Source organism: Nestor notabilis, unplaced genomic scaffold (genome assembly GCF_000696875.1).
Source record: "Nestor notabilis isolate BGI_N333 unplaced genomic scaffold, ASM69687v1 scaffold6081, whole genome shotgun sequence".
In the NCBI taxonomy this organism is placed as follows: domain Eukaryota; kingdom Metazoa; phylum Chordata; class Aves; order Psittaciformes; family Psittacidae; genus Nestor; species Nestor notabilis.
The window spans coordinates 5899-17941 of NW_009915031.1; the positions used below are offsets into that span (position 1 = coordinate 5899).

Below are 12043 nucleotides of genomic sequence, written 5' to 3' on the forward strand. Positions count from 1 at the left end.
CCTTTAAACCTTCTGTCAATCTCTTGTTAAGCATAGCTGAATCCTTCCAATTAGTTTGATTGGCACTGGTGTTCTGATGAGTCAAACTGAAGTGGATGTGGATGGTCCCTCTAATTCAGAGGCGCAATAATACCCTGCCAGCATTTTAGAGCAGTTTCAGTCTGGCCTGAAGCAGCCAGGAGTTGCAGCAGCAGTGAGGGACCGTGGAAGGGCAGTGTGCTGTGGCTCACTAACACTTTAACCTGACCATCAGGGTGATGGTGATCTTGTGATTTATATTGGGGTTTGGTTCTTTATTTCTATTCACAAGTTTTTCTGCCCCAATGGGGAGTATCTCTTCTGCAAAGGTGTGAAGAGTGTAAAATGAAGGCAGAGGCAGCTGCTTGCTCTGTGTTTTGGACGTCTTTAGCAAACCAGACTGCGGTTGTGTGGTGTGGAGTCTTTTGTGTGGTGTTTTGTCTTTTAGTTCTCGTGTTCTTACAAAGATGTGAAATTCAAACAGTCCCTGACTATTGCAGTGATGGCCATGTATGTTCTTCCTGGAAGAGGAATATTCTTCCATGCTGGGCAAAGGAGACTGAAATATTACAAGTAAAAGTCAAGTCTAATGTCTGTTCAGAACGCTGGTGAATGTGGCAGCTCTGGTCCTCTAGAAATATCAAGACTTGGACAGTAGACCCATGACAAGGGTGGTGGTTTTGCCATTATTTTCCTTCATGTTTCATTTGGGAAAATAGATGTTTATTGCAGGTGATTGTCAATGTCTTATCTGCATCTGGAATCTCATTCTTATGTCATTTTTGTCTTGTAGTTGTACTTATTGGAGACTCTGGAGTAGGCAAGAGTAACCTTCTGTCTCGATTCACTCGCAATGAGTTTAACTTGGAAAGCAAAAGCACCATTGGAGTAGAATTTGCAACAAGAAGCATTCAAGTTGATGGGAAGACAATAAAGGCTCAGATATGGGACACAGCGGGGCAGGAGCGATACCGAGCTATCACATCAGCGTAAGTGACACCTTGTGTGGCTGAAGAGAAGCTTTTGCTGAGGAGGGTGATTTTTGGGCCCTTCCGATTCTTCAAACTGCAAGCAGGGGGTGTTTGTATTTTATCGTGTGATATCCACGACCTATGATGGAAGGAAGGTTAAATATTATTCAGATCATAAACTTGATATAGTGTGTCCCTGTGCAGACTGATTTATTTCTCAGTGCTCTCATGATTTGTAACTGGAGGCATTTCAAGCCTAGAATGTGAGAGCTTTGAGGGACTCATTTCAGTGCAAGCAGTTGATAAGGTAATATCAGTGTTCACCGAGGTTTTATCAGTGGTAACCTAAGACCAGAAACCCTCCTGTTGTAGCAGTGAGGAAAGACTGCTCACTTTGTGTACTTCCTTAACTGGAAAAAACCAGCATAGCAAAAGCTGGATTTGAGTAAAGCTGGAGGTAATTTTGGGGTGGGAGAACGCAGCTTTTTTTGGTTTTTTTGAATGGCTTCCTGTGCCTCTCTGGTCTGAAAGGAGAGCAGCCATGGCCTCTTGTAAAGGGAATAGATCACACTGACATTTTTATGATCCAGTGAGTCATTCTAAAGTCTCTCTCGCGATGGGCTGTGCCCGTACTGCACCCACAGCAATGGGTGGGGAGACCTTTCAGGAGTGGATCAGAGGTTAAAGGCAGTAGTAGCTCCCAACAGGTTCCAGAGCTTTATTTTGGCATGCAGGGTTGTCCCCACAAACACGGGGTTTGGCTTGGCCCTAGACTCTGAGCTCTCCTGGCTGCACTGGTGGTACTGCGGCACAACCCCAGTCAGAATGCTCTACTTCACTGTTTCAAGTCCCACAGAGCCCGCTTCTGGGTATTTTTTTGGATAGCTGCTGTAGTAATAGCTATTTTCCATTGTTGCACAGTAACTTGTCTAACTTGTCACTTCTAATCATGATGTTTCTCGCTGGTTCTCTAACACATCTCTTCGCCCACAGGTACTATCGCGGAGCTGTAGGGGCATTATTGGTGTATGACATTGCCAAGCACCTCACTTACGAGAATGTAGAGCGATGGTTGAAAGAGCTGAGGGACCATGCTGACAGCAATATTGTAATCATGCTTGTGGGAAACAAGAGTGACCTGCGCCACCTGAGAGCAGTGCCTACAGATGAGGCCAGAGCTTTTGCAGGTCGGTGAACTCAAAATAGTTTCCTACTGCAAACTGTCTGGGGACCCGCTTCCCTGGTCTTAGATATGCAAGTGTGCTGGTAGGATGAGAAAGGGCTGCTGGTGGTGTTCTTCAGTGTCACATGCCAGAGTTTGCCTCTCTTTAATTCAGTCAAAAAAGAAGCCTTGTAGAACATCCGTGCTGATGTGGTTACAAGAATCAGCCAGAGGCACTTTAAGATTTTAAAACATCCTTGTAAAAAAAGGATCCCTGCCTGCAGCTGGAGGATTGTCATTCCCCCATAGGGCTATTGCTGTTACGTAGCTGCCATCAGATAGTAGCCGGTGGGAGGTGGAGAAACTTGATGAAGTTAATGAAAATCCAGGAATATTCCTCAATCAGTTCTTGAAAGTGCAACATATTCTCACTTTCAATGATGCAGGAAGATGTGCCTCAAAGTAACATGGCACTGGGCTGATCCCTGTTGTTGTTGGGTGGTGTTGCTTTCAGATCGTGTAAGAGGGGAAAACCCCCCAACTTCTTATTCACTACAAATGTAATTTGGTGCAGAAGATCTTCGGCTGGGAAACAGGTATGTGGTACAGCCTTCTAACTACAGTGTTTCTGTCCACACAGAGAAGAATGGTTTGTCATTTATTGAGACGTCTGCTTTAGACTCTACAAACGTGGAAGCAGCTTTCCAGACTATTCTGACAGGTGAGTCACCTCATGCTCTCGGTTTCAAGGGGGAGGGGCAGAAGGCTGCTCTGATATGATGCAAATAGGCACTTCTTTGCCTATGAAGTGTTTAAATTTTGCTAACCATTCTTCACAGCCGTAAGATTTGCAGTCCAGTTTTGAGTCACAGTTAAAAGGCCAGCCTTGAGCTCACGGATGAATCTTTGTTCACTTTGATCTGCCCCAGGTTTCTAGTCAGCCTCAGCCCAGGTTATGTTTCAGTTTCCCATTTGTGTATGGTATAGGGAGTGCCCACAGGAGGGGATTGTCTCATGCAAGCAAAACACCCATTGTGTATCAGAGGAGAAGCCAGTCTAGTTTGTTTTCACTTTTAATGGTGGCCGTAGCAGTTGGCAAGGGAAAAGGGATGAAAGAGTAGAGATCCTCCCTTTGAACAGTACTACTACTGGTAGTATGAGACATAGTGACTCCTGAGCTGCAGGGTGGTTGCTGTCATTGCATTTAATAGTCCTGGCTGGACTTTTGGCCTCTGTAACATGTGATAGCAGAGAGTGTTGTCTTTTATGCTTTGTGGATAAAAGTACTTCCTTTCTGTTTAAACCCTTAAACATTCTCTTAAAAACACACCAAGAAGGCCTTTTTAGCCATACTAGAACATGCAGGGGAGGAGACAGCTACGAAGTTATTTACTGTAATAAAAGTAATACTGTAGCATTTCTTGAAGTGCTTTATGAACACCCTGGCAGTGGAGAGAGTTGTAGGCTGCTGGAGTATTATCTGCCTGCGTGCATCTGTTTCTTGTCTTACCTTAGCTGTAAGATAAGACAACTCTTCTAGGTTCTGGTTCTACTGTGGTTTTTACAGTGGGTTCTTAAGCAGGAGTGCTCCTGTCCATACACGAGCAAAAGTGTGTATGTTGGGTGAATAAACAGCGCATAGGGATGTTTGTCATCTTGCTGCTTCATACAGTGCTGGGACTAGAACTTGAGTTGGTTTCCTCTTTAGCTGAACCATGTGGTTCCTTTTTAACTTCAGTGCTGTCATTTGGTTGTAATTCAACATTGCACAAATTTACAAATTAAAAAAGGAGAAGTTATGGTGGCTTATACACTTACTCCCTGTATGACTAACCACTAATGCCATCAGAGGGTGGATGGCCAAGGAGTGGCTCAATGGGATGGTATCTGGGATGCCTGCTGGACTTGCTGCTTTCTTCACCTACCTAAAGTCAGTCCTATAGAAAATGCTTGTGAATTTGGGCATAGATTTTTTTTTAAGGACAGAAGATGTTTTTATTGCTTATTTGTAACTGCTAGAATCTGAAACGTCTTCCTTTATGCATGTGCCCTTGGCTGCCCCTCTCCTCTCAGGAGCACCTAGACTGAGCGTTGAGGTCAGATTCTGGCTAAAAGTGATGTGTGTAGTGTAGAACAACCTTGCTGCTTGCTCTTAAAAGTTTTCAGAGGGGATCAGGGCTCTCGGATGAAGGTTAGTGAATTGACTTTCATACTCGTTCAGCACCAGCACGAATAGAACTGAAAATACATCAGACATTGTTATCACCTCCTAAGGCAGCTGGCAGGCTGTCCTAGCCAGTACGAACTGGTCACCTAATTGCCCCATCCCCTCTTGGGTTGTTCTGTTCTCTAATAGTGATGCTGAAGAGGTGGAAAGTTTCCTGCACGCCCAGGGCTGTGTGTTACCTCCACAGAGCTGTGTGACGCTCAGACGATACGCTGTTGTTGCCATGGGGAAGCAGTTCACCTCTTGGGCACAGGCTAGGCTGTTCCTTTCTCTCTCCTCCCATGCTTCCAATAGTACCTTTTATTCAGAAGTTATTTTGGATTCTAATTTGCAGATTACATGGGTTTTTTCCTGGTTTAGTTTTTCTGTAATGGAGAGCAGTCTGTAATGGGAGAACAAGCCATTAAAACTTGCCCTCGGTGGACTCTGACAGATTGTTGAGGCTGTTGCTGTTCCACAAACGTCAGTGTTCCCTGTGTGTTGCTGTGATGGTATTTTGGGTAGAGAGCTCTTGGGCATGTGGACAGGCTCCTTGTTCGGGAGGGGTTGGCTCAACTGTGCTGGAAGAAACACTTCTGCTGATTAGTGGGCATGTGGCTCGCTCCAGACAGGAGCTCCTGTTTCAGGGAGATAAAGATGAAGTAAATAATGCATTAGCAGCAGGTTGGCTCCATCTCAGCTGTGACTGGCATGTTAAGGACGAATGTTCTGCCAATAAACTTCTTGATAACACTTCACAGCTGGCTTTTTTCTGTTAATGGTTTGCTTTGAAGGAAAGAGGGGAGCAGTCATCTGAGGAATGTGGTTTTCAGAGTGACCCTGCAGAATCCTGGATAGCCTGTATTTGGCAAGACTGCCTCCAAGCATAGTGCCTGCGGGTGGAATGCTTGCTGTCCTTTGAAGAAGGGAGTTGGTAAAGGTAGCAGGCTTTGCCACAGGCTGCATAGAGGTGGATGACAGAAGGGGCAGGGCATGCTGCTGCACCAGCTCTGCTAGTATTTGCAGTGCTGGGAACTGCACCGCAGAGACATCCCAGGCTGCTCCTGCACACAGCTCCCTGGGTCTCATGAGCAGGGTGTTGTGACTAAGGTCTGTAGCAAAACTACTTTCTTCTGCAGCCCTGTTGAAGCTGGTCTGGTTGGGTCAGTCTTGGAAACTGGTAAGAGTACTTCCCTTGGAGGTGTACCATGGTCTGTGTTAAGCTTATCCACACCTACATTCTCGGACTAGACCACTCTGAATAGATGGCTTTGGGCATAGGAAATAGGAATCCATTCTAGTTAGCACAGCGTAAGTATGTGATCTGCTGTTGTTATAAGTGGAAGAATGGGGAGAAAGCTTTTCTTTCCTCTCCCTTATTGTAGAGGACTTTTAGAGAGGGTTATATCTTGCATCCAGTGGGTTTCCTGTCCTGCTGTGGGACAGAAACCTCCAGATGAAGTTTTGGGGACCTTTTCCTTCTGTGACTTAGAGTAATTAATGGTCCCTATCCAAATTCTTCTGTTGCAAGATGTCTAGACTTCAAGGGCTGATTGCTGTGCACACAAAGCTGCTTTGTATCATCTGGCAAATAGGAGAGACTGGTATTATAATCCCAGGCACTCTGAGCATTCACAGAAGGCTGAAGCATCCTTAAAGTAAACTGGAGTCTGCCCCCGTTCCCTGCCTGGCTGTGTGCTGTCTCTGTTCCTGTACTGCATTGTGCTGCTGTTTCATCTCTAAGGAATCCCATCTCCAAGGAGACAACATCACAGAGCATTAACATCAAAAAAATGTAGGGATTTCCTCTTTGTTACCTGGAAATGAATGAGATGCTAGTGCAGGCTGAGCAGACAAGGGCTGGACAAGCTCCTCCTAGACAGCAGTGTCACTTTTTCCCAGCCCTCTTTCAGTGCAAGGCCTGTCTCACACAGTTACCAATTATGCAGTGATGCATTCTGCTGAATGTGCTCCTAATAAGGTCTCATTCAGTTACTGAGCAGAGCATAAAGTGTAGTGTCTTCATTAAGAAGCACATGTATTCATTAGCCTGGCATTCCTCTGTACAGACTAGTTTCAGTGTAGGCTTTGCTGCTGGGCATTTTGCCGCAGCAAGAGGAGGTTTGAGCTGTTCCCACCTCCCCTTTCACACCATCACAGCTGTGTGTGGTGAGAGAACGTGCAGCTGATGCAGGGAAAGGCAGGGTTTAGCCATTAAGGCTTTCCTCTGTGTGGCTGCACACAGGTTTGTGCTGCAGAGGAGGGAGAAGCAATGCTGAGCAACAAACTTGAAGCTGCTGCAAGTGATGGAAGCAGCATGGCTGTGAAATGTCCCCGCAGGACTGTTGGGGAGGCCGGGGAAGTGGGGATCATAGAAATAGTTCCCAGAGTCGGAAGGGATAGACCCTTTATCAGCAGAGAAATCAGTGCTGTTAAGATTGTTTTTGAGGCTTTGGGATTGTTTGTTGATGGTCTTTGCTGTAAGATGAGGGTGTTACACAGAGTTGTTAGTCCTTGCTTTACGTGAGTGGAGGAAGTGTGTGATAGCTTGTTAGGGACTAGGAGGAACTTGTTCAGGAAGTTCTCTGGAAAACTGAGAATTGTTGCTGCTGTAGTTGCTACTCGGGAGTTTCCAGTAATGAAGGTGGCAAGAGCCTTCTGTTGAATAGGAACAGGCAACATTCTACACCTGGAGGTAAACTGGGTGTCTACCCTGACCTGGGGTAGGGTGGTGGTGCAGGAAAACTTGTCCTGAAGAATGTAGAGCAGATCTCCTGGGCTGTGCTCCTCCCACCCCTGCACACAGGCACTCAGCTGAACTCGGGGCCAAGCTGATCCTTATCTGCAGATTCCCACATGGGCTTGCAGGTGGCTTTAAAGACCTGATCTCATGGGGCTCACTTCACCTGTGAAGTTGTTTGTGTGTAAGACTTGGAAAGAAGAGTGAACTTAAAAAGGGTGAAACCAGAAAAGCCTTTTACGTGTGCAGTGCTTGTTTGGTTGCCTCAGTGACTTGATCTGTAACTGAATGTGTGTGTGAAACCAATTTTTCTGGACTGTTTATCCCTGTCTGAGTCTGAGCTGTCAGCTTGGAGGCCCAACAGGCAGATTCTTTCTAAGTGCCACTTGCAGAGGTCAATGTTATTTGTACAGCCCACAGATACAGCACAGTACCTGAGAGATGTCTGTTTTGCCACGTGTGCAGTCCTGCTCTCACTCTTCCTGGGGAGCTCTTAGCCTTGGTGTTGGCAGCTTAAATCAGTGCAGGCTCATTATGTCAAGGGCAAGGTTTTCAAGCCTTTTCTATCAGGGACTCTTTTTAGCTCCTCAGTGCCGTCTTTTCCCGTTGTAAAAGCAGGCGCTCAGCTGTGTGATCAGCCCTTGGCAGCAAGGAGGATCTCAGCACCAGGTTGCTCAACTTCCAGTACTGAAATGATGTCAGGATGTGCACTAAGCAGCAGCTCATCAAAATTCTGAGCGAAAACAAGTCACAAATGCTAAATTTCTGGTGGAAAAGATGTGTTTTGGTGTGGAGTCCAGCAGGGTGTGTGTTTGGGCAGTCACTACCCAGCTGATAAGAGACTTCAGACCTCCAAAAGCACTTGGACTTTTGCTTTGTTTTGCCAGAGTTGTTTGTGAGCTGTGCTCTTCCCTGCTCTGCAGGAGTGAAGTGCTGACACCCTTGTCTTCTGCAGCTTGGGCTTATCTGAAAGCTGTGACAGCGAGCTGGAGCGTGCAGACAGGGAGCAGGCATCGACTCCAGCTCATGGGGCTCTGCTGTGGGCACTGCTGGTGAGCTGGCTGCCAGCACCGCTTTGTGGCGTGCCAAGAGCCAGATGTGATGCTGTCATTTCGGGGCTGGCTTTCTGCTGAAACACTTTCAAGCTCCTTTGTTAAACTGAGGCTCAGCAAGCTTTTATTTATCAAACTTTAGTGGTTTTAAAACTCAAATTTGCAAGTGAGTTCCCCATGTTCTATTTTTGGTATCCTTGATTTCCTTTCCGGGGGTGAAGTGCTACACACGCCGTACGCTTTCTTCTGTGCAGCTGAAGTAAGTGCTGTTGTAGCTGCTATGAGTTTCTGTCCAGCACAACAAACCCCAGGAAGCAGGGCAAGGCTTTAGTGCAGGTGTGCAGCATTCCCCACGTGGCAGCATACCCGAGAAGGCGCGGGAGTTTAACCTGTGCTCCCTGATTTGTGCTGGAATTTCTTCATCTGGAACCCGCCTTTCTTCTCCATAGTTTTGAAGTTCAGCTACGCTAACACAGCAAATTCTGTAGTGGGTTTGTGTGCTGCTGAAGGGGCTGAGTCTCTCCTTTTGGGCCCCAGTCAACCCTTTCTGAACATTTAAAGCTGCTTGGATGACAGGGAAGGTATTGTACGTGATAGGCATGCTGAGAGAGAAGAAATGGCCCTTGCAGTCCTAGCGGGGAGGGACAGGATGAGTGGTTCTATTTAATCCTGCTGTTTATGGATACGCCAGCAAGCATGTGGCCACTGTCCTCAGAGCCTTAAGAGCTATCAGAAGGAATTGCTGGGGCACCGTTCCTGATTCTTAGCAGAGAAGTCTGTGTATTCTGGCCATTTGCTAACTCTTATCTTGAGGGAAGTGAAACAGTTGTTGAAAAACTCATTTCTTTTGCAAAAATTATGTTTTTTGAATATAGAAAGCACCACGATTGAACTTCCTGTGGAAGCTTCCGTGCGTTACCTGTATAATTCCAAAATGCTGGGAAACCTTTCTGTATTTTCTGCCTGCTTCCCCCCACGTTATTTCCTGCTGGTGTTTGGCTGGTGTGTGTGCAGTGACTGGCTCTTTCTCATCTTCCAGAGATCTATCGTATTGTTTCCCAGAAGCAAATGTCGGACAGACGCGAGAACGACATGTCTCCAAGCAACAACGTGGTTCCCATTCATGTCCCTCCAACCACCGAAAACAAACCAAAGATGCAGTGCTGTCAGAATATATAGAATCGTTGGTTCTTTCCTAAAAGGCTGTGTATATTCCCCGGGTCCGAGATTTAAATATATTTGTAATTCTCGTGGTTACTTTCCTGTGTTTAGTTACTGCTCATTCCTTCTCAATTTCTCCATGTCTTAAACACTCTGATTTCAGTGTTTATAAATCTATTACTTCTATGTGGCTGCAGTATTTTGCCAACAGCGACTTGTTGGTTTTGGTTCAGTGAGTTGTTTGGAGCTGAGCTGATCTCTTTCCACCATGATGCCCGCTAGTCAGAGCACAGACACCTTTAGTGAGCACTCGAGGACGTTATTCTGCTCCTCACAAAGCAGTTGCTGTCAGGTAACTAGGGAAATATCTCTGGGCAGGATAATCTTTCCTTGACTTAAGGTGTTGCATACTGCATCTAAAGCTTGATGAAACGCCCGTTGCTCTGAAGTGCAATTTTAATGTAAGTTAAATGTTTTTGGCTACATCTTCAGATTATCAAGTTAAGGTTTTTATTTTAATTAATAGAATATTATGGGGGAGAAAAGAGAATTTCTTGCCAACAAGCACCAGGGTTCTTGCTACCTGTGAGTGAGCTTGTGTGGTTTCGCACCTGCTGCAGAGGAGGTTGTGATGTGAGGCAGAGCTGCGGGAGGCTGGTGGGACTCCACGTGAGGGGACCCTTGGGAAGAACGTGGAAGCACGAGCTGTGTTATGGATGAAGGGTCAGGCCAACACTGGAACTTGCAGTGTGGCTTTGTGCTGCCTGAGACTTGGCCTCCACAGTGCTGGTGGTATCAGGATTTGAGGATGCCTTTTTTTCTTTCACGGGATTTGAAGGATGTTGTCACATATTACATATCACCTTTATTAATACATGCCACATATATTAGTATATTCAGTGCTTGACTGGTGGATCAGTAACTTCCACAGCCAGGTCTTGGTTTTCAGTTCTATTTCATCCTGTATTTCTAAGTTATCCCAGTGGTTTGGTTTATGTTCTTTAACAAAAACATCTGCAGTAGTTTCCTTGCTGGATGGGTTCCCTCTGTGGTCAGTGGCTCAGTTCAAATCATCTGTTGGATCAGCTTGTTCAGGGATACATGGACTGTGCCTTCTGTCACTGCACTTGCTGCATCTTGCTCCGTACGTGCTCTTCCTAAACATGCCATTAATCCTGAGATTTGGGGACTTCGGGCACTGGCTTTCTCCAGGGTTTAAAAGAACTGTTAGTTGTATAAATGCCTGCAGTTATTTATACAATTATGAGAAGTGTAAGTGGTTAGAGGGGATGTTTCTCAAGCTCTGGTATGACCAGCTTGGAGCATCCCAGTCTGGGTAGGCACTACCAGCTGTGTTTCGTACCCAACCTTTCTGTCTCGCGGTGCTCATGATGTGTAAGGCACACGGAAGGCATTGCTGTAGTCGGTCACTTGTGTTTTTTTAAATCCACTTCTCCTCCTGGTATTAGTTCTGAAGATGCTATTTTGATCTGTTTGTAAATTACTTTGTATTTTATGCATGTACTGTACCTTGAACCAATTTTTTTTTTTTTTTTTAGATTGATTTAAAATATATTCATCCATAATTCTAATAAAGAATTACAGGGGACAACTCAGGATGGTGTTGGGTGCACTTCTTGGGAGAACAGGGATTTAACCTAATGCTTTTTACTTACTGGGAGCTAGTCAGCTGCTTGGAACAGGCTGTGAGAAGACACTGAAGATGCTTCCTTCTGCAGCAAACACAACTGCAATGGAGCCTGTGGGAGCACAGATCCCTGCTGGAGGCCGGGTGCGCATGCTGCTTCCTTCACTGCAACAAGCAGGGCTGTGTTTAAGCCCTGGACAGCTGTGAAATGGCTGCAAGAGCTGTTAGACAAAGTAAGAACTCTAATTTTACCTTTTTTTTCCCCCACCAGAACTTTAGACTTAATCATAAACCAGGCCACAGACAAAAATGCTGTGCAAAACCTGATGTTGCACTAATGAACTGCTGCAGTGTGGACCATGACATTTTCAGGCAATGGTTTGCAAAGCCTTCATAAGCCATCGACTTCCAAAGCAAAGTCAAATGGTGTGTACAGAGCTGTAACTCCTCACCTGTTAAAGCTTCACCCTCGTGTTCTGGGGTTCTGTGCTGCGTTTTCCTGACCGCGCGGTGCTGAGTCCTGGGACACTGCTGGGACATAAAGGTGCTTCCCAAGGAGCTTTGGGAGAGACAGGGCAAGACATTATTCCATTGGAACACAGACCCAGCAGGGAATTGTTTGTGTTTAGCTGCTGATTAATCATCTTTTTCCATAATATTGGTGTTACTTCTGTACTAAAGTGTCTCTTTGCTAATAGGAGACAACCAGTTATAACAGAAAATGCTTTTGGGCCCTGAAATGAGCTTTGTGAATTTCTGGGAACTCTCTATAATGCTCTAAAATTGGCTTTACCTTACAAAAGCTTTTGCTATTGTTTACATACTTGGAAGTCCCAACCTTCACCATTATGAAGCTGCTCAGTGAGTGTCAGTGGTTCTGGTGTTTGATGGGAGATGAGGTTCTGCTTCTTAAGCAGAAAGGACGTGTTATTGTTCTGATTTAAAGACATTTTTATTCAGCTAGAACTAGTGATTCTATCAGCTCAAACCTGATGAATTTCCAGCCTTAAGATAGCTTATCAAGTGTGGCTTGTCAAATCATAAGGAGATTACATGCTGGGCTTTAGTTAACAAGGGTTTTAGAA

At 45.5% G+C, this 12043-nt stretch overlaps 1 protein-coding gene across 1 annotated transcript; it reads left to right on the forward strand.

Moving 5' to 3' along the window:
• Positions 1-811: 811 nt before the first annotated feature.
• Positions 812-9403, forward strand: RAB11A (RAB11A, member RAS oncogene family; the record flags this gene model as incomplete). The annotated part of the gene is made up of 4 exons (XM_010023923.1): positions 812-1007; positions 1983-2176; positions 2792-2872; positions 9189-9403. Coding segments are annotated over 4 exons (611 nt in total), but the record flags the coding sequence as incomplete, so codon positions are not given.
• Positions 9404-12043: the final 2640 nt, after the last annotated feature.